Genomic DNA, 22,265 nt, shown 5'->3' on the forward strand with positions numbered 1-22,265 from the left:
CACACACACACACACACACACACACACACACACACACACACGTTGGCGCATACATACACACATTCCGACACACACTCGGACGCAAACCTCCCTGCATGACACATTATCGAAAGAACAGATTCTCTGCCGGACCTGGTTAGAGTCTGGTTCCCAGGATAAGGGTGAATTTTCATTTATTTATTTATTGAAAGGATTGACATAACAGGTGACTATCGTCATTTCAAAACGTCAACCCGCAGACCAGACTGTAGGTTTGAACCACTCACACCGGTTAGGGCCCCTAGCCTTAACTCTTTTCGACAAGTGTGGTGGGTTCTTTAACGTGCTTGAGGTGTGGCTCTCCCAAACACGGAACCTCCGTGTCCCTACTGTCTTTACCCGCTGCAATTCACACACGGGCGCGCGCACACATGCACACATACACACACACACACACACACACACACAAACAAACACAGACCCAGACACACATACATGTACACGCTGATGACAGACAGCGACACATCCCCTCCATGAAGTAAGAAGTGTGTTTACCCGCCGCCTGCAGTACCAGAGCGACCCCGTAAGAAGTACCAGGGCGCCTCCCACGGATACGGCGGCCGCCAAGCCGCCCAGCCCCGCCCGCTCCTTCACCACGACCTGGTCCCAGAAGTACTGCACGAAGTCGGGACCGACCCTCGCGCTCTGGGCGGGAAACAAACAAATTATATCAGCACATCTAGTTTTAGTACTTCAACAGTAAGTACAAAATGTTATAGTTAGTTACGATTCGCACCTGTAGGTGAATTTGACATTTACAGAATGTAGTAAGTTAGACCTTTTTTACAGACGTGTCCCTGAGACGTGTCTCTAGGGTAGTCACTTCCGTGTAGATCTATCTTATGCTTGCTAACGTGATAAAATTCTGTTACCTCGTTGATCCAGACGATAGGTAGCACAACTTCTCGAATCTTTTCCGTCTCTCTGCAGCAACAGGTCAGAAAATAAGAAGGTAAAAGTTACTTTAACAAAAATAAGGAATTTCATGATGGAGCATATTTGCAAGAAACACAGAAATAAAATATACTCACGATCGGTAAAGCCCCTGTCACACATAACTGACCATGGTCTCCCAAACTCTCTAAACCTTCCCAGACCATGGTCGGGAGCTGGTCGGGAGCAAGTACAAGGTTGTTGGTAGTGGGCAAGTGGTAGTGGCGTTGGTGGTTGGCAAGTTTGTCTAATTATCTTTAAACATCCATCGACTCCAGGCTACTCCCGACCCAGTGTCGATCTTGGTCCGGAGCATAGTCGTGAAAATGTCCTAAATGTGTGACAGGGGCTGAAGATCCTCTCATGGCAGGGTGTTGTCATTCTCTCGAAGCTTCTACAGAAAATTATTTCTTACATCTTTCTGTCCTTTACCAACTGATATGACAACTAAGTTTTAGCAGTTGACACTTTAAACGATTTTAATTTGTCCTTACAGTCTATTAGTTTATATCTGATATTCCTGTTAATGGTACCCTTGTCGTGTTTGTAAATATGTTTCAGGTCAATACTGCATATTTTGTTCTGAAGCAATTTAGCCATTTTGTCTGCCATGATTGAGACAGTGTTACTTGGTTTTCGAGTATATATCTCACCTCATATGTGGCACCGGGCTGACTATGACGTTGATCTGGGTTCTTCTGGCCGCCGCTAACGCCACGCCTGTGGTCTTTAAACAGGAGGAGAACACCAACGTTACTGAGTCAAAACGCGCATGGTTTTATATGATAAGCTGCATTTTTAAGACAAGAAAAGTTTAAGACACCCATTGTCATTATATAGAGGATTACGAATAACGGAATCGTGTGTGAGACCAGCTGACCAATGTGGCCATCTTTTCTTTCATTAAAATTACTTTACAATGACCCAAGAAATTATTAGTGGTCTACTGTCTACGAATTCCATTTCTTCGAGTCCCTTGTGCTAGTTATAGTTATCTAGTGACTTGTGTAATGTCTTTACTAGGGGCATGTTTCAATCTTACTAGCTGAAAGTTTATTTTTAGATGTAAGACAGTCATTTCTGATTATAACCCCGGAAGTAGTGTTTGTTCCTACCGGTTCGACGTCCAGGAAAATCTGATGCTCCATTTTGTTGGGATCGAGACCGGCCACGCCCCTGGACAGGCTCTCGTTCCCGAGGTAGAAGTGAGGTAAAGACAGGACGACCGGGGCGTCTGGTGAGAGAAATGTGAATTTAAGAGAGGTTTTAACCAAAATTTAAAGAATACTTAAAGTTAAAGTCCTTCTAGTACCAAAGACAGAGAGAGAGAGAGAGACAGAGAGACAGAGAGAGAGAGAGACAGAGAGAGAGAGAGACAGAGAGAGAGACAGAGAGAGAGACACAGAGAGAGACACAGAGAGAGACAGACACAGAGAGAGAAAGAGTGTTTATGTGTATATATATGTGTGTGCATGCATCCGTACGTGTGTGCATGTGTGTTTGTGTGTATGTGTGTGCATGCATCCGTGTGTGTGTGTGTGTGTGTGCATGTGTGTGTGCGCGCATGTGTGTGTGTGCATGTGTGTGTGCGCGCATGTGTGTGTGTGCATGTGTGTGTGCGCGCATGTGTGTGTGTGCATGTGTGTGTGCATGTGTGTGTGTGTGCGTGTGTGTGTGTGTGTGCATGTGTCTGTGTGCATGTGTGTGCGTGTGCACCTACCTAAATGGCAGTTCCAAACGTCTATGAGCCCGTCCTGTAGGCACGTGTCCCCGCAGTAGCAGACCGTCTCACCCCGGCCGTGTGTGTGTGTGCGTGTGTGTGTGTGTATGTGTGTGTGTGTGTATGGTGTGTGCGTGCGTGTGTGTGTGTGCTCGTGTGTGTGTGTGTATGTGTGAGTGTGCATGTGTGTGTGTTTGTGTGTGTGTGTACGTGTATGTGTGAGTGTGCATGTGTGTGTGTTTGTGTGTGTGTGTACGTGTATGTGTGAGTGTGCATGTGTGTGTGTTTGTGTGTGTGTGTGTGTGTGTACGTGTGTGTGTGTGTATGTGTGAGTGTGTCAGTGTATGTGTGTGTGTGTGTGTGTGTGTGTGTGTGTGTGTGTGCATGCATGTATGTGCGTGTGCACCTACCTAAGTGGCAGTTCCTAACGTCTATGAGCCCGTCCTGCAGGCACGTGTCCCAGCAGTAGCAGTCTGAAACTCCCCGGCCGTGTGTGTGTGTGTGCATTTGTGTGTGTGTATGTGTGTGTGCATGTGTGCGTGTGTGTGTGTGCGCGCGCATGTGTCTGTGTGCATGTGTGTGTGTGCGGGCGTGTGCACCTACCTAAATGGCAGTTCCTGACGTCTATGAGTCCGTCCGGTAGACACGTGTCCCCGCAATAGCAGGCTGTGTCTCCCCGGCCGTTCCGCAGCTCCTCCCGCGGCAGAATGTACCGGTACACGGGCACAGCGCCAACATACCGGGGGCCTTCGTACGTTAGGTACGCGGATCTGTGGGAAATCAGAAAACATCAAGTGTAATAGGCCAAAATCAAATCATTAATGGTGGTAAAATACGTGGAAGCTGGACCGGTTCATAGCTTTAGATGCTACATCGCTCTCGTGAGGACGGATGGTAATTTAGCGTGTGGTTTGCTGCGTGTGCGTTGGGGAGAAGGTACAATGAATTTGCCATTTTCCAAAAATGAGAGTCTTCAAGCAATGAAAAGTAATAGTGGCATACATTCAGCTATATGTAAACCACCACATTAAAAGGTGGCTTAGCTGAATGTGTGCCGCTGTCACTTTTACTATATGAAAGATGGTACTTAAATTAAGGCATGCCCTTAGCTTTAGACGTGGCGTGCCTGGAGTTCATAAAATTTGATGTAATTATACATAAACAGATTACAATGTTTGTGTTACGTTACCTTTGTGTATATATCACGCCCTGTACTTAACCCTAGTCCCAGTTTAGCCAGTGGGTATATATGTACAAAAAGGTCTTTATTTAGCATATAGTTTGCCTTCAAAACATACCTGCACAAGTCAGAGACAAAGATGTACAGCGGCTTGTCTATGTCCTCTATTGGTGGGAACATGATTCCCTCTGGAGGTAGAACACATAACATAAAGAAAACAAATACTTAGGTAAATGGTAATGATTGTATGTTGTAAGTTGGAGAAAGCTGCAGAGATAGAGACCGCTGTAAGAAAAGTTTAATTTGAAATTAAAAAATTATTATCTCAGATAAGCAGTTGAAGCCTTTTACAGCATAGAGGAATTTACTTCGGTCATGTGGCGTTACGAACACGCGATTCAATTAACAGATCAAGTTTCCCAGAAAGTTGTATCGTCAGGAATAGATAAAAGTCCGAATGTATTTCTACATCTAAACGCTGCACAACCAAACATCGTGTAATTACAATTTCCTTCTGAGTTAATACTAACTCCAACTGATGCTATGGTCCCAAATGCACCGGTGACGTATGCCCGATAGGGCTCTGTAGCCACAAATATGTCGGATAAGGGGATACCCCGAGCTCCCGATGTTTTCACGGGTAGGCCGCGGCTTCTGTTTTTTGCCGGGTGCCAGGTTGATTTTAACTGCAAGTTGAAAAATTCAGGGACCCGGGCGTGCCCCAAAATAGCCCTGTAGCCAACGGGCGTCCCACGGGACCACGTAGGCGTCACGCCTGAAAGAGCATAAAACCAGACCATAGACTACCCGGATGGGCCTTTTTTTCCAAATGGGACCATAGCATAGCGTAGATGAGCTGACTGCGACGTGCGAGCAAAACTGTGTATTGTAGTATGAGAGTACGTAGAGGTTAAATATATATGTATGTATGTATGTACCTGTGCCGTTTACTCTGCCGCAGGGTCGCTTCCAGTACGGTAAATGGCTGTGGAAAAAACAGAAAACATTAGACTTTTTTCTGAATAACATTAAGGGAGTAGACTTCAGACAGAGATATACGCCACAGGTAAACAGTACTCATTTCGAAACCACATAAAATTTGAAGACGTACAAAATAAATCGACATTATAAACATTAATCACCATGTACAAAAATGTGATTTTGCTAATGTCGAATTTAATATCAATAGCTAATGAAGAAAGGTGGAGCTGCTTGCAAATTGGGTAACGCTATTGTGTAGTAGCTGCCCAAGTCTTACTACCTGTCCAATGTTCTTACGAGAAATTGAAGGAGTAAATCGATCGTTTTGTAATTCAACAGTGTGCTTACGTCATGCCGTTCCATTGATAGATATAGGCGAACTTCTCCGGGTCCGTTAGTCCTGTGAACACCGTGTACACACCGTCTGTGGAGTTCGTCTTTTGCTGCCGAGAGAAAACTATTGTTACGCACTTTATTTCTTTATTTGTCTAATTTCATTTCAATACGATAGCCCCTTCAATGTGATAAAAAGTTGATTTTTAAAACGACACAGTATATACAGAAACGAGACATCTTACATTCAGTCAAGAGACAACATCATTTCCTATCTAGTACATTTATCAGTTTTCTTTCCCTCACATTCAGGAACAGCCGCGAACTTGACGCGTCCCTCACGAGCGCCGTAGCGAACCCCCAGGTCCGACTTGTAAATTCAACCCGGGACCCTGCCAGGCCCAAAAATAGCCTGGGAACCATAAGGTGTCCCACGGGACCACATAAGTGTCGCTTCCTAGCTAGGCATATCAGTTTGTGAATGACATTCAGGAAGAGCCCTATCTTATCGTCCCTGACTAGCGCCGGAGCGAACCTCCAGGTCCGACTAATGATATTCAACCCGGTACCCGGCCGGGCCCAAAAAATAGCCCGGAGGCCATATAAGGTGTCCCACGGAACCACGTAAGTCCTAGCTAGTTATATCAGTTTGTGAACTACTTCACTCACATTCAGGAAGAGCCCGAACTTGTCGTCCCTGACGAGCGCGGGAGCGAACCTCTGCGCGGCGGCCAGCAGCGGCTCGGGGTACCCCCAGATGAGCCCGGAGACGGACCGGCGGAAGAACAGCGGCTCGCCGGCCAGCAGGAGACCCAGGGCCGCCGCGTCCCGGATCACGGCCCGCTGCGTCTTCAGCCACCACGAGATCGTCTGGAGGGAGAAGATGAGGAAACAATTGTCGTTGTTTTTTGTTCTTGTTGTAGTTGAATAGAAATATAAATACAGGGTGGTTGGTCCATAACCCAGAAGTTCTGTATACTATAGAACCCTGAGTATGACCAGTGGAAACTACAATAACGGGATGGTTTCCCGTGCCTCACCATGGCGGGGATGTTGAGGGTTGTGATCGTGTCGTTCTCCCTCCCGACCGACATGTGCGGCACAAACTCGTACCGCTTCATGTTCACGTACGACACCGTGTCGTCATCGTTAAACTGGAGCTGCGTCTTGTTTCTCAGCTCCCTACAGACAACAAATAAACAAAAACACCACAGTCACATTGTTTCATGTTCATAAAAAAGAGACAAACAAAAACACTTTTTATCAATCTTTTTTTAAAATCCTCTCTTTTGAAACAAAAGAAGAACCCCCCCCCCCCGACATTTACGTTAGAATACACGTGATGTTAATAATCCCGTCCCCGATATGTTACGACTGCCCTCCTCCGGAAGACACCCTCTAACTTGTGAATAGCCTCTAGCCTCCTCTAATGCTGCAGTAACGGTATCGTTTGCATTGGTGCCCGGCCGGGATCCGAACCTTGGGAGTGTGCGTCTCGGTGTTTTTACGGGTAGGTCACGGCGTCTATTTATTCAGGGACCCGGTCGTGCCCAAAAATAGCCTAGTAGCCGCAGGGTGTACCACAGGGCCACGTAAGAGTCACGTCCGAAAGTGCCAAGAAAACAGTCCGCAAACTATTCGGAGGTGCCTTTTCCGAATCGAATCGAACAGTAGCTGTAGTATATTGTAGCGAAATTCTAGTCGCAATCCCCCATCTAACCTGTAGTGCTGTGTAAACTACTAGTCACACCTGTAAGTGTACGGCCCCCGCTGTTCCACCGCCGGTTTCCCTCCCTTCAGCACTTCCTCAACGTTGAGGATGTCGAACAGGTAGAACTGCATGTAGATGGGGATGGGGATGTCCTTCCAGAAGCTGAAAATGAACGATCCCTCCTGGAGTACCATCATCTATGAGGAAGGGGGATGGAGATAAGTTAGAAATGAATGGTCTAGAAGCTGAAAATGAACGATCCCTCCTGGAGTACCATCATCTATGAGGAAGGAGGATGGAGAGAAGTTTGAAATGAATGGTCCCTTATGTTCACTAAGTTGACAATTATATCTGCAGAGGGGGAGGTAAAATTAACGGTTATGAATATACTGTAAATGTATTTAAGTTCGCGGGGATTTGATTTCGCGGTAGCGGAAAAATTGAGTTTTCGCGGCGGTTTTAAGTTCGCGGTAGCACCATGCGCTGTAATCTCTTACTGCCATGGAAAAATGTTCGCGGTGGTTTTAAGTTCGCGGTGAAGTGGCCGCCGTGGAAACCGCGAACATGAAACCACAGCGAAAGTTTCTGCATTTACAGTATGTAGCCATTACACGTAGAAATGGGATGAAGAGTAGTTGAAAATGAACGATCATACAAGGGGCAATCAAGTGGGGCAATAGAATGGAGAAAGTTCAGCTAAATATTATGATCTCCTACCTTATTGAGTAAAGGGTTTCTATAACTCAAAGAAAGATCCCAAGCCAACTTATAACGTTTCGATAGATTGTCTGTGACCTTCTTCGATTTAATTAAGTACTGCAGCTAGGCGTCGCTACTGCAGACTGAGGTTCCAAACGTATTTTGTATTCTGTACCATGTATGTAAAATTGTGTACATAAACTTCTGAGACTCACTAGGTATCTCCGTTACATACATTGTCTGACCATTGCATCTTCCCTCATGACCTCAATGAAAAGCGGCCTGCAGGTCGATTTGAGCTTTCATGAAAAAACAAAGGTTCAAACAAACGTGACTCAGTCGTTTTGCACCTCCCCTTTTCGTTGTTTTGGATAAAGTTGACCCGTAATTTTGTAATTTGTATACCCCTATAAGACGTAGGCAACCTATTTTGATTCCCCACAATTCGTGGTGAGGGGACCAAATTTTGGGTAGCTGCTTTTCTTTATTTTAGGTAACGGTGTCTTTTGAATTCATTTTTTCTTTCTTTCGAATTTACCAAATCATCCTACATGATGTGATAATGATAATAAACGATTGTGATGCCGGTAGCCTACAAACGAGGCGACCGTCCTTGAGTGATAACACTCCAAAGTCCAAAGTAATAATTAAACTCATAAACATGGTTGTCTGTAGAAAACTCAAAAACAAATTCAGACTTTACAAAGTTAACCATACTGTAACACTGAGTCACTTACCTTCGTTACAAACGTATACAGAAGTGTGTTATACAGGCACAGCCCCAGCGTTCCCAGCACAAGGCACGTCACACCGACAGCCGCCGCACAGCGGACCGAGCGCGCCATTGGTCAACACTGCAACCGGACACCCCGCTACCATCTTGTGTTCACAACTTGGGTTGTTCCATTTGTACTTTTCGTAAGGGTCTGATTATGTTAACCGAGGGATTTATAGGTATACGGATATGAAACCGCTGATAACAAAATACAACTTCGTGTCCTTTCTAAGTCCTTACATATTCCGTATCTGCGTTAATATGTAAATATAACGACTTGAATAATGTAGATGATAAAAGTCACAACCAATAATGGACCGTCCCGCAGACAGAATTAGATAACTAAAGGTCGGTGTAATTTTCGTCTGGACGGTCCCCTGAAGTTTGTACCGGGTGACCTTCGTGGGCAGGTGGGCGTATTTGTATGTGATATACTTACTGGGACTCTGGGACTTACAACATATTAAGGTAGTCCAATAGTCCAACACATGACTACCAGCGGACAAGCCCCCTGTGGTAGTGGGCTGCCATAAATGTGTGGCCCAAGGGCTACAAAAATGGAGATGGGCGCCATCCACCTTAAGCATCTGTTACAGATGCACATGCGACTTAAACTTTACTAGTATTTTACCAACAACCCCCCACCACTAAAGTTTGCCTACTAGATTCAAGAGGTTTTTTTGAAGTCAGGATATTAGAACACGAACATTACCCGCAGTTCCCTTGATTTGACTGATGAAATTATGTGATTCTTTAATACTGACTGTTGAAACTGTGAGTTGTAAAAATGAGAAACGCGACAAAAATTGAATCATTTTTGCTTATTTTACTCAAAGACATTTCGTACAAATTAAACGTCCGGTAGAATTCGATGTTCGCAAAGAGGTCAAGGTGGACTTGATTGATTATAAGCGTTGTTGTCATGGCCACAGACGTCGCTGAGTTGCCATGGTAACGTGGTTTTTATCCGTCGATCTTGTCATCGTGGCAGACGTTACTGGGTCACCATGGTAACCTGGTGTTTACCCGTCGATGTAGTCATAGTGACAGACGCCGTACCCCAGCGCACCGGACATGACGCAGCGGCCCACGCCCCAGCAGAACCCGTCCAGGTCACAGGGCATTTCCGGTTCGCACACGCGCAGAGCAGGCTTGCAGATCTCCTCCGGGGAGCCGCAGGTGTACTGGTAATTACCCAGGTCTGTACAGCGCTGGAGACAACAGGTAAATAAACAAATAAACAAACAAATAAACACAGGTGTACTCGTGGTTACCCAGGTCTGTACAGCGCTGGGGACAACAGGTAAATCAACAAATAAACAAGCAAATAAACACAAGTGTACCAGTGGTTACCCAGGTCAGTTCAGCGCTGGGAACAACAGGTAAATAAACAAATAAACAAGCAAATAAACACAGGTGTGCCAGTGGTTACCCAGGTCAGTTCAGCGCTGGGGACAACAGGTAAATAAACAAATAAACAAGCAAATAAACACAGGTGTACCAGTGGTTACCCAGGTCTGTACAGCGCTGGGGATAACAGGTAAACAAACAAATAAACAAACAAATAAACACAGGTGTACTCGTAGTTACCCAGGTCTGTACAGCGCTGGGGATAACAGGTAGATAAACAAATAAACAAACAAATAAACACAGGTGTACCAGTGGTTACCCAGGTCTGTACAGCGCTGGGGATAACAGGTAAACAAACAAACAAATAAACACAGGTGTACTCGTAGTTCCCCAGGTCTGTACAGCGCTGGGGATAACAGGTAAACAACCAAATAAACAAACAAATAAACACAGATGTACTCGTAGTTACCCAGGTCTGTACAGCGCTGGGGATAACAGGTAGATAAACAAATAAACAAACAAATAAACACAGGTGTACTGGTGGTTACCCAGGTCTGTACAGCGCTGGGGACAACAGGTAAACAAACCAATAAACAAGCAAATAAAAACAGGTGTACTCGTGGTTCCCCAGGTCTGTACAGCGCTGGAGACAACAGGTAAACAAACAAATAAACAAGCAAATAAACACAGGTGTACTCGTGGTTACTGCCAAGTCAGTGCAGCGCTGGGTAAAACAGGTAAGCAAACAACTAAACAAATCTAACAAGACAGAAAGACTGTGGTGATGGTAGTTACGAAAGTCCGTATTGCGCTAGGGAAAAGAAAACGACCACGCAACCAGCCAGCCAACCAACCAATCTACCAACCAACCAAACAAACACACACGCACAAACAAACAACACGTATTGTGACTGCAGCACTTTCGGTCCCCGTGCTCATGAGAGTAAAATGTCTATCTTCCAGCAGATCTTTCGTGGACAAGGCAGTATCCAAAGGTTAGCCTGTATCCACCGGTCAACGGAGGGCTTGATGGATAATGGTCTAAGCGCTTTAGATCATACGTAACGGCCTTGCACCCGATAGATCGTTTCGTTTTATTAGATCTGCTTGGAGAGTATGAAATGTTTGTTTGTTTGTTTGTTTGTTTGTTTGTTTAGATCTCCATTTGAATGTAAGACCACCAACCTTGAAGAGCGGGTAGCAGATCCGCTGGTACCAGCATGACTCGTCCGCGGTGCAGTGGGAGTCGTCCGTACAAGACGTGTACTGCAGGGCGTACAAACACATAACACCATCTACATCTGTAGTACTATTATACTTTACCATGACATGAATTAGAAATTAGACTATTGTTTTGTACTGCAGGGTGGGGATGGGCACGTGAAGGGGATAATAAAACATGGCAATTGGAGATAGTGGACCTTTTTACCACAACGGTTTGTGACAAGATCAAGTACACATTCGGATGGGCACATGAAGGGGGTAGTAAAACATGACAATTGGAGATAGTGGACCTTTTTACCACAACGGTTTATGACAAGATCATGATCAAGTACACACACAAAGATTGTCGCTGGCAGACACGACAAGAACAATCCTTTACTCTTGTACCGGTTGGGGTGCAGCAAGATAAGAGCTTGGATCCCCAACAAGTTTGGCAGATTTGTGGCTGATTTATGTATTCAAGGAAATCTTAAAATTCGTAACGGCAGAATAGCCGGTGATCTACAAGAGGTAGCTTCTCTCAAGTTATATGTTAGCTCTATGTATATGTCCTGACTTGTTGTGACCTGTACTTAGCTCGGTTGGGCAAATTGTGCAATAAAGGTCTTCAGTCATTCATTCAATAAGCCTTTTATGGCATGGTCTACTGTAGCTGAACAGTATCCATTTATAAATTTAGGGTGGTGTTGATTGCAAACGGCGCAGTTGTAGGGAAGATGATAGCAGATGGGAAGATGATAGCATAATAAATATTAGTCACAACAGTAATGTAGAATGAACTGCAGGGTGTGCAAACACATAACGTCATCTACGTAACTATGTAGTATATGCTGTCTAAACATATAACTACATGTACCTACATGTAGTATGTGTACTACCAAACTTTCCCATGAAATTGATTAAAATTAGATATCTATAAAGTTTTAGTTACACGTTCTTGGCCGAGGCTAGTTGATACATGAAGTAGTGTAGATCAGTATACAGACAGTTCAAATATGATACCAGTCATCTTATAATTTGGCAGTTTGTAGCCCAATGTTGTTGTCCATATGTTAGTGTGACAAGGGACCATATTTTACCACATGTATCAAGTAATGTCAGTCAAAGTTGCTCATCATAGTAAACTGTGATATTGCCATTTTTTATTCTTCCCTTAAAGATTCAATGGTAACACAGACAGCTAACACTTTTTGCCTTGCCGCCAGGCAAGGCTTTACGCCAGCTTTTTTCCATGGATCAATGGACGGACCTTTTAACCCAGCCCTTCCAAAGCCCCTTCCAAAGGCCCTTCCAAATCGCCTTTCTCATGGACAAGTTTGACGGCTCAGGCAGACAATGGTACATCCCTGTTGAATTTTAAACCGTCCATTTTACGTATTTGTTTCTGTTTGCGGTCGGTTCTAAAAGCATTTAATATTTGGTTACATTGAATAAATGAAGCGTTTGTATGGTAAAATTCCAAATTCATTTGGAGTGACATAAAATCAAGTGCATTATCTCGCAACAAGAATTGCATTAGCTATTCATAAAGATGAAACAATTTCCAAATCAGGCTAATAAATTGTATGTGAATATATAAGTAGCCATGACGTCATCAAAACGTTGGAGAGGCCTTCCGAGACCGCAGCAAAACGCTAACGTGAGTTTAGGAGAGCGCCAGCTCAAAACGTCACACGAGAAGTCGCAATAGATAATATTTAGGATCATTTTGTTATATCGCTGTGGCTATTGACACACTGAGTGTGCCTATAGCCTAAACAGGCTATTGACACACCGAGATTCCAGCCAGCCAATCAGAGCTTGTAACATGCCTTTCCCGACATTATTTTGCCAGGCTCTCGTCTCATTACAAACTTTTCACATAAGTAACAGTTGTTTAGACATTTTTCGGAGGATTAGACATTAGAATCTTTGAATCTTGGAATGAACGGACGTATTCAAGTTATGCCTTAGATTTGGATACCTGTTAATACAAGTCGGTACTGTGAATGTTAGCATGGCGTAGTGGTTAGCGTGATTAGTCGCCACACTGCCGACCCCGGTTCGAACCCGCCTAGTGAAAGTTTTTTTTTTTCAAATGTCCTTTTACCTTTTTATAACATCCATTTGATATAAGAATATTTTCGTCATGCGACCAGAACCATGAAAACCCACCTTTGGGACTTTTTGGTCTGCATTTTCAAGAGTGCATGTTTAGGTAACAGTTACGTTTATTTTTTTCAGCCGCAGAATCCACCCGCTACGTTCTTATTTTGGACGGTACACTTATTATTTCTTTTAAATTGGACCAGGGACCCCTGAAATAATAAAATGTGGGGTTTTCCAAGGATAAAAGCTCCTTGGGTTTTCTAACCATAATTCTGCGGTATTTTTGCTCAAAATTCACGCCGTCGAAGCATATATTTCCGCGCCGCTATGTCATCCAAACATATCGGTTGATCTCGCTATGACGCTACAAAGTTCTTTCAAAATAATGAAAGTAAAACAACAACTATAACTTCGCTTCACTTGTGATATCAATTTTGAGGCCGCAAATTCTCCCTAACGGCAGGAATTCGTCGGCAAACACAGCTGAAAACGTGTTCCAACATGGTCACATGCGGTGTTTGCATGGTACTAAATATAGTTAGCTCATTTGCATACTTGTGACTGGCTACATGCGGCCTATACCGTAAACACGTGAAAAAGATCGTATTTTGGGTTGATGATGAGCACAGAATGCCATTTGTATTTTCAGAGTGTTGCCTTTCAAATATAATCGTAAGATTTTCTCATTTTCGTGGTTTCTAGTGTCAAAATTTTAATAATACGTATTTAGCAGACAAGCAAATTATCCTTACTGCACGCCAAGGCACAGCATTTTGCCTTGCCGGGCTTGAAGTGCCGACCTACCTTTTCCTGACGATATTCCTACCACGCGGCAAGGCACAGCTTTTTTAAAAAGATTTCTTGTTTATGGACCGATAGTTGGCTACCAGCTGCTCTGATTATGAAATGACTGATTTGAAGAAAACATGGTGATATGTGTAGCTAGTATAGGCGATTAAAAACAAACATAAATGCACTCACTAGTCCCGCATGTGACGTGCCGATGACGCCAAAGATGACGGTAAGAAGCAGAAGACACGGCCTCATGTCGGAGACTGTAAGGAGACTGTAAGGAGAGTGTAAGGAGAGTGTAAGGAGAGCGCAGGTCTGGACCCGGAACGTGTAGGCCCTATGTGTCTGACCGGAACCCGCGGCGTGTGAAGGCTGACAGCTGCCTAGGGTGGGACCGGAGTCAACAGGCACGTGGTTTGAAAACGTATTGAAATATCATGTGGAGCACGGGTAATGATAGCCTTGGGTACTGTACTTCGAACCCAAACCCTCACGGTAACGCTGAGATCTATATGCCTATCCATCTATCTATCTATCTATCTATCTATCTAATTTATAACTATTTATCTATTTATCTATCTATCTATCTATCTATCTATCTATCTATCTATCTATCTATCTATCTATCTATCTATCCATTTAGTATCTATCTATTTGTCTACCTATCTGTCTATCTCATTATCTTTTTCTACCTAGAGAGAAGGATTGAAAGGTAAATAGGAGGACTATATATGTATGTATTGGAATTAGGTATTGTCCAATGGAAGTTACTCAATCTACACTGCTTTCTGGCGCCCTTGTTGAGTTTTATTATCTGAAAGGTAATATTTCTTTCATTAACCATATCTCCCCCCTCTCTACCACCCCCACCCCCCTCTCTATTCCCCTCTCTCCCTACCCCAGGATTTATATAATGTCCTTGCCCTGCCGTATTGGTCTTTTTTTTTCTCTGTAAACACGATTAAGAACTCCTGCTGAAATCACTAGTTCTTAAGTTCTGCCGCTTTAGATTGTCTCCCGCACACAACAAAGGTAAAAAAAGATTAGTCCTTGGCTGGCAAAACATTAAGCCGTTTGTCGCAATACGCCATAAGAAACACGTTCTCTCATGAAAGGACGAAAGAATCACGACTCCCTTATACTGCTTTTCATAATAAATAAATAAATAAAATAAATGAATAAATACGTCACAAGAAACACGTAGTCCCATGAAAGGGCGAATGAACCACGACTGCTGTAGACTAATCATAATTTTAACTCCCCAGCATATTAGTACGAGTTGCAGACTGCGTTTTGTACCAGTCGAGTACACATGTCCGACCGAGCTCAGCCCGTCCAGACCCCGCCCCAGGGGCCCGGCGGCGGCCAGACCAGCGGGCCGCCGCCCAAAACTCCGCCGGGCCATCGGCGTGGAACAAGCGGGCGTGTTCGCGATGGCAACGGCGGTTCCAAAGCGCCGCAGGACGGGTACGAGGACGCCGAGCCGATAAAAGTGCAGCACCTCTCGCGCGGGAAGGAAGACGCCGAGGAAATCAGTCGTCACGTCAATCTGCAGTACGTAACCGATACGTCAACAGGTACGTTATCATACATACACACACACACACACGCACAAGCTCACACACACACACAAAACACACACGCACAAACTCACACGCACAAGCTCACACACACACACACACACACACACACACACACACACAAGCTCACACGCACACACACACACACACACACACACACAAGCTCACACGCACAAGCTCACACGCACACACACAAAGCTCACACATACACACGCGCGCGCGCGCGCACACACACTCGCACGCACAAGCTCACACGCACAAGCTCACACGCACACACACACACACAAGCTCACATGCACAAGCACAAGCACACACGCAAAAGCTCACACGCACAAGCTCACACGCACACACACACACACACACACACAAACACTAAATTATGTCGTATACCTTTATTTTAAGACTCAAACTAATTTGATTCAGCCAGTTTTGGAGCAATTGCATAGTATAACAGGTCGCAATGTTGCTTTAGTATAGCTATGTATATATGTACGATGTATGAATAAACCAGTCTATTACGTACACAGACCCATTTGTTGGTTTGTGATAAAGTCGATTCATACAAAGGCAAAGCAGAGCTTGCTAGTGAACTCATACTGTGGAAGCCAACACACGGGTATGCACATGCGGGGCGACCTCGACTAACATACATAGACCAGCTTGCTCGTGATGTGGGGTTGCGGGTTGAGGACTTAGAGAACGCCATGGGGGACAGAAACGTTTGGAAGGAGAGAGTGGACCTGGTCCGGGCAAGTAGCCCGCGACGACGATGATATGGATGATATTATCTGGGAAGCCCAAAAATTGTTGCGAGCATGCGAATTAAAAACGTTTTGTTTAGTTTCGTTGTAAAATCCAAGTAGTCGGGAGGGTTAAACAAATGACTAAAGGACATCCGCCAGTCATTCAAAGTACAGCAATGGTTTCCTATACGAAAAAGAGGAGAAAGCAACTGTTAATAAAGTAGAAAGTAGAAACCCTCCCCTGTCACACCCACCTCAAACTCCCAGGAGCTACCCATTTGACCAGGAAACAAATCTTGAAGTTTTAGACCCTTTACTTTCAATGTAAATTGGACTTTCGGTGCTATTGAAAAATCTGAATTCCGCTTCGGGTTTTTAAAGACAAAAAGCTGGTGATGAAGAAAAGTGAAAGAAAAACAGACGCTGTGCAGTCATGCATGTTAATCTACCTTCTCCTTGCACGTTCTTTGATAAATCTACTAATACCAATACTTACATGAATTTCTTCTACATTATATTTATTATTTAGTTTTTATTATCCTGTGTCAGTTGTTTTGTATTGAACCATATTTCTGGTCATTTTGTCTGTTCATGAATCATGTCATGTTCTTGGATGAACTTTCAAACAGCAGAAGGTCTTCAAACCTGTACCCGTTTTGCCGTCCTGAAAAATCGTTTCGTCCTAAAACAACCCTAATACAATGAAAAGAAATCTTATTGGTTGGTCCCACCCAACACGCTACCAGCTATTTTGAATCTTTGTGTGGATAGACTACGACAGTACGAGTACATCGAATCGAGATCCTTCGTTTGATGTTTATTAAACTACTCGTTAAATAGTCTGCCGAATCTGTACAAAGCGTTTATAACAATACATAGTCATTTCTTGGAGAATGTTTTAATCATTTAATAGTAGATCTATTGAGTGAGTTACTACTTTAATCTACGTATGGGGTTTTCATTTTTATATTTCAGCCATACCATATATGGTATGGTGAAATATATTGTATTCGTAATGTTTTTTTCTCCTGTCAAATCTTCAAATCCCTTCATCTCGGTCGTTCCTGGACCGAATGACCTGAAATTTTGCACAATGGTAGAGTGGGTCAATACCAAGGTGTACTTTTCTCCTTTTTTTCATATCTGCCTCTAAAATGATTTTATTGAAGTTTAAAGGTCATGTTTTGACCAAAACGGTATATTTTGGCCCCCTGTACCCTTGAATTACAATGGAATTACCTTAAATTGGTGTAGATAGGCATTAGATAGTTGGTAAAATGATCCAAGTAAAATTTTTGGCATAAACCAATTTCAAATTATTAATTTCTGCACTTTTCTGAGGGGAAATTGGTTTTCTTTCGGCCTTCTCCCGTGACCTCAGAGCCCACACCTGCCAGGTGCCAGCGGTCTGGGGAGAGAGTTAATTGCTTTATGGACGCCAGCCAATCAGCGACGAGGAAGCCGAATGCTAGTTAATATTCATAAGCGGGGCCTTGCTATCCCGTATATATACACAAACAGATGCATATTACAGCCTTACAGTGGCCATATGTTACCCTGTGCCGGGTTTAAATTGTAGATTGCGAGGATTTGGAGTTAAGACAGGGTCATTTGAGCGGTAACGGACGGTACGCGTGTATTGAACGTTAGAATGCAAGTCTGTGTCGATGAATTTACCAACATTCCGCATGGCACTATCAATCATTTTCGGCAGATTTGACTTTGGGGGTTAGTTGAGACAATCGAGAAAATGGTACTTGGCAGAAAACGCGGGAAAATTGGACAGTTTGCGTTTAGTTTTGATACGTAAGTTTGACAGTGGCGAGAATACTTCTAGTGTTGTTGTTCTTTTTTGACGTAAACTTTGTACATTCAAATTGTAAGTAACTTTAAACTGCCAGAGTTTGAGCCCAATAAAACACTCTCAGTACCAGAGTATCACCACTAACCTCCGCAAAGAAACCCCCGAACAAGGTAGAAACTCCTATCCTCCAGGTCTCGCACGCTACGAGCAGGAAATTAAAACACTCAGACAAGATTACGTCCGATGGCTGATTGCATACAACGTAAAACAATTTAACAGTGGTATGCAGGGGCATATACTTAACAAAGAATTCGAAGGAAAATGAAATACTAGTATATAGATAAAGCCAAATCAGGTTAACTTGTTGGTCCTGGGATTTTTCAGAAAAGAAATGAAGCGAGAGGGTGGTAAAATTCTTGTAAAAATTGGAGACGTCTCCGCTCATACAAAACAAGAAGAAGATTGAAGTTTTTAGCTTTAAAAAAACACTCCTACTGCACAGTACCTGCACCTGCTTGACAATATTATTAAAACGTATGCCCTACTTTTAAAAAAGTTCACTGCAATAATAAATGTACCCACATCACAAGGAGATTATGACGGTACTTAGACCTAGTTTTCGAAGTGGAAATTGTTGAATGGCGTAATGTAATTTTATGATGAAAATTTTCTGAATGGAAGATGCGTTTTTTTCACTCTCGGAAAAATAAGAGTTGCCACAATTCTAAAAGCCAATCAGTTATGCATAGGCGCTCCTGTGGAAGATTATATTCTTCCATATGGGCCCGGGGCATATTGGGCAAGCTCTGTTTTGACCTGGAATCAATTCACAATATTAGTTCTCTTTTGGGGATAACTTACAGTTAAAATATTGCATTTTTGCGAAGGGGTGACTTGGAATAGTCCAATGTTGCGTGGGAATGGGTATGGCTGAAATATGCTGTATTTGCACCCAAGCAAATGTCGGCCTTTCTAGTTTCTTTATAGTTATCATCAAAGTATTTTTTGATCCGGTAGACTAAGTATACTGATATTTACCTCCATGAAATGTCATGGAGGTTATATTTACCTCCATCCATGAAATGTCATGGAGGTAATATTTTACCCTGCGTTTGTCTGTCTGTCTGTCTGTCTGTGTGTGTGTAAACAAGATAACTCAAGAACGGTTGGGTGGATTGGTTTCATACTTGGTGTGTTGGTAGGGTGTGACAAAAGCTGGAAATGATTAGATTTTGGGCCCCCTAGCGGCTCCCCTTGGTACTGCAGCGCAACTTCCGGTTTTGCTATCTCGGTGTTCTGAACAGGCTATGGTCACGATTTTTGAGTGTTAGATAGCTCATGTGCTCAGGAAGAAATGACATAAGTTTGGGTCCCCTAGCGTCTAGTTTTGGGATAGCAGGGCCATTTTTGTCAAAAACTTCTGAAGATGATAACTCAAGAAGGGAACAACGGATTTTCATCATTTTTGGTATGTAGGTACCTTAGGCAATGTTTTACAAGATAAGATACTAATTATGCAAAATAGGAGCACATTTGCATAATTAATGAGAATATTCTATCATAGCAGTTTTTTCAATGTATCTCTTGTTCCAGACATGCTATGGTCTTGACATTTATGTGGTAGATAGCTTTTAGTGCCATAAACAAGTGGGCAAGTTTCAGCCCCCTAACATTTGATTGTGGAATTGCAGGGGTGTTTTTGTCAGGACACTCCAAAGAGTGCAGAAAGGAACGACGGATTGCCTGCATTTTAGGCATGCAGGTAGCTTAGGCAAAGATGTTCATAATGATATACATGTTATGCAAATGAGGACTTAATTTGCATAATTAATGAGGAAATTGTATAGTTCCATTGTTTTTAATAACTGGACCTCAATACATGTAACACATGTTAATTATGATTGGTGGAATATAAGCAGATACCAAATATGGTAATGATGAACTTATTTGCATAATTTATGTAAAAATTCCAAAACCACTTTATGATTAATAATGGGAATTTTATAATTGTGACGTGTACGTTAGTCAATGATAAACAACACCATGCATAAACTATGTTAATTTGTTAGTCAATTGCATGACATTTATGAAAGCTCTAAAATTTCATGGAGGTATGAGGTCGCCGAACTCTAGTTTACCCTGCGTTTGTCTGTGTGTCTGTGTGTGTGTAAACAAGATAACTCAAGAACGGCTGGGTGGATTGGTTTCATACTTGGTGTTTTGGTAGTGTGTGATGAAAGCTGAAAATGATTAGATTTTGGGCCCCCTAGAGACTTCCCTTGGTACTGCAGTGCAACTTCCGGTTTTGCTATCTCGGTGTTCTGAACATGCTATGGTCACGATTTTAAGGTGTAAGATAGCTCTTGTGCTCAGGAAGAAGTTACATAAGTTTGGGCTCCCTAGCGGCTAGTTTTGGGAAAGCAGGGGTATTTTTGTCAAAAACTTCTGAAGAGGATAACTCAAGAAGGGAACAACAGATTTTTCATGATTTTGGTATGTAGGTACCTTAGACAATGTTGTACAAGATAAGATACTAATTATGCAAAATAGGCACACATTTGCATAATTAATGAGAATATTCTATCATAGCAGTTTTTCAATGTATCTCTTATCCCGGACGTGATATGGTCGTGACATTTGGGTGGTAGATAGCTTTTAGCGTCATGAAAAAGTGGGGCAGGTTTCAGTCCCCTAACATTTAATTGTGGAACTGCAGGGGCGTTTTTGTCAAGACACTCAAAAGAGGATAACTGCAGAAAGGAACAATGGATTGCCTGCATTTTAGGTATGCAGGTAGCTTGGGCAAAGATGTTCATAATGATATGCATTTTATGCAAATGAGGACTTAATTTGCATAATTAATGAGGAAATTGTATAATTCCATTGTTTGCAATAACTGGACTTCAATAAATGTAACACTTGTTAATTATAATCGGCGGAACATATGCACATATCAAATATGCAAATGAGGAACTTATTTGCATAATTTATGCAAAAATTGCAAAACAAATTAATGATTAATGATCTGAATTGGGAATTTTAATTGTGATATGTGTACTGTACGTTAATCAATGATGAACAACACCATGCATAAATCGTGTTAATATTAAGTCATTTGCATGAAATTAACAAAAGCTCTAAATATTCATGGAGGTATGAGGTCGCCGAACTCTAGTTCTACAGTATTTTTTTTTCTTTTGAATGTTTTAACTCTCTGACAGTTTCAAGTTTGCTCATCATTTCGCTTGTTGTTTTGCTTGTATGGCTTCTTTATATTTGATAATCCGCTTTAAAGCTTCTCAGCAATACACAATTATAACTGCAGTGGCAATATGATATTTTGGCTATTTTACAGCAAACCAGAGCCCAGAAACATGCCTTAAAGTATTTTTTTAACAAAATATTTTAAAAAAATAGAGCTCGGCGACCTCTGTCAATTTTTTTGTCAATTTTTTTAAAATAATTTAATTATTGTGGCTCAGATATTCTTTTATTCAAAATAATTCAGACTAATTATAAATATCGCCTAAAAACCCTCATGGTGTCTTGGAATGGACTCTATAAGCTTTAGGTCCAAAATTGTTCAAGAAAAAATGTATTTACAGGTAGATTCTAACTTAGAACAGTTAGTTTCAGCACTGCGCCTGCGTATAATACTGACCTTTGCCCCCAGCAGACACCGCGCACCAGGACGAAGCCACCAGCCGCGGTGTATTGTGGGAGTTCCTGTTCACCCACCGCCGTTACGCGGCCGCCATCTTGGCCGTGACGGTAGTTGTGCTGCTGGTCTCTCTGGGAGCCGCCATGGTGGAGCTCAATGGGCAGGTCAACAAGAATCAGCGGGTAAATACTTTGTATTAGCAGCTTTAATTACCAGGTAGTTTGTTGTAAATCCTTAGCTTCCTTGATGATGATGATGGTGGTGATGGTGATGATGGTGGTGATGATGATGATGGTGGTGATGGTGATGATGAAAGTGGTGATGATGATGATGGTGGTGATGGTGATGATGATGAAAAAAATGATGATGATGATAATGATAATGCTGATGACGGTGGTGATGGTGGTGATGATGGTGGTGGTGATGGTGATGATGAAAAGTGGTGATGATGATGATGAAAGTGGTGATGATGATGATAATGATAATGCTGATGACGGTGGTGATGGTGATGATGATGATGATGAAATTGGTGATGATGATGATGATAATGATGATGATGATGGAGATGATGATCATCATCCTTATATATCGATCATCATCATGATAATGGCCCAGTACTCCATTTGGACGTAAGTTATCTTGGTTTTCCTTG

At 42.8% G+C, this 22,265-nt stretch overlaps 2 protein-coding genes and 1 long non-coding RNA gene across 3 annotated transcripts; all 3 read right to left on the reverse strand.

Moving 5' to 3' along the window:
- Positions 1 to 911: 911 nt before the first annotated feature.
- On the reverse strand, positions 912 to 3,164 carry LOC118414953. The gene is made up of 4 exons (XR_004831045.1): positions 3,103 to 3,164; positions 2,088 to 2,206; positions 1,626 to 1,699; positions 912 to 963 (listed from the first exon to the last, which is right to left on the reverse strand). It is a non-coding gene; the product is annotated as an uncharacterized LOC118414953 (long non-coding RNA).
- A 127-nt stretch (positions 3,165 to 3,291) lies between these two features.
- LOC118412973 (scavenger receptor class B member 1-like) lies at positions 3,292 to 8,623 on the reverse strand. The gene is made up of 9 exons (XM_035816066.1): positions 8,334 to 8,623; positions 6,937 to 7,094; positions 6,227 to 6,368; positions 5,856 to 6,056; positions 5,202 to 5,296; positions 4,811 to 4,857; positions 3,991 to 4,060; positions 3,340 to 3,462; positions 3,292 to 3,295 (listed from the first exon to the last, which is right to left on the reverse strand). Exons 1-9 carry the CDS (start codon positions 8,439 to 8,441, stop codon positions 3,292 to 3,294), a joined length of 948 nt encoding a protein of 315 aa, XP_035671959.1. The 5' UTR covers positions 8,442 to 8,623.
- Positions 8,624 to 9,177: 554 nt separating this feature from the next.
- Positions 9,178 to 14,088, reverse strand: LOC118414225. The gene is made up of 3 exons (XM_035818114.1): positions 14,015 to 14,088; positions 10,907 to 10,987; positions 9,178 to 9,582 (listed from the first exon to the last, which is right to left on the reverse strand). The coding sequence occupies exons 1-3, from the start codon at positions 14,078 to 14,080 to the stop codon at positions 9,394 to 9,396; spliced, it is 336 nt and encodes a 111-aa protein (XP_035674007.1). The 5' UTR covers positions 14,081 to 14,088; the 3' UTR covers positions 9,178 to 9,393.
- Positions 14,089 to 22,265: the final 8,177 nt, after the last annotated feature.

The sequence above is a fragment of the Branchiostoma floridae genome, chromosome 4, assembly GCF_000003815.2.
Source record: "Branchiostoma floridae strain S238N-H82 chromosome 4, Bfl_VNyyK, whole genome shotgun sequence".
In the NCBI taxonomy this organism is placed as follows: domain Eukaryota; kingdom Metazoa; phylum Chordata; class Leptocardii; order Amphioxiformes; family Branchiostomatidae; genus Branchiostoma; species Branchiostoma floridae.

Bases quoted from the DNA above. Each gene is read 5' to 3' on its own strand.
- LOC118412973 (XM_035816066.1), bottom strand. From the start codon at position 8,441: ATGGCGCGCTCGGTCCGCTGTGCGGCGGCTGTCGGTGTGACGTGCCTT. The intron at 6,057-6,226 runs GTGAGGCACGGG...TTCTCCCTCCAG, and splicing joins CCCTCAACATCCCCGCCATG to ACGATCTCGTGGTGGCTGAA. The intron at 3,463-3,990 runs GTATGTTTTGAA...GATTTCCCACAG, and splicing joins TTTGTCTCTGACTTGTGCAG to ATCCGCGTACCTAACGTACG.
- LOC118414225 (XM_035818114.1), bottom strand. From the start codon at position 14,080: ATGAGGCCGTGTCTTCTGCTTCTTACCGTCATCTTTGGCGTCATCGGC. The intron at 10,988-14,014 runs GTGAGTGCATTT...TACGCCCTGCAG, and splicing joins GCACGTCACATGCGGGACTA to TACACGTCTTGTACGGACGA. The intron at 9,583-10,906 runs GTTGGTGGTCTT...TGTTGTCTCCAG, and splicing joins TCTGCTACCCGCTCTTCAAG to CGCTGTACAGACCTGGGTAA.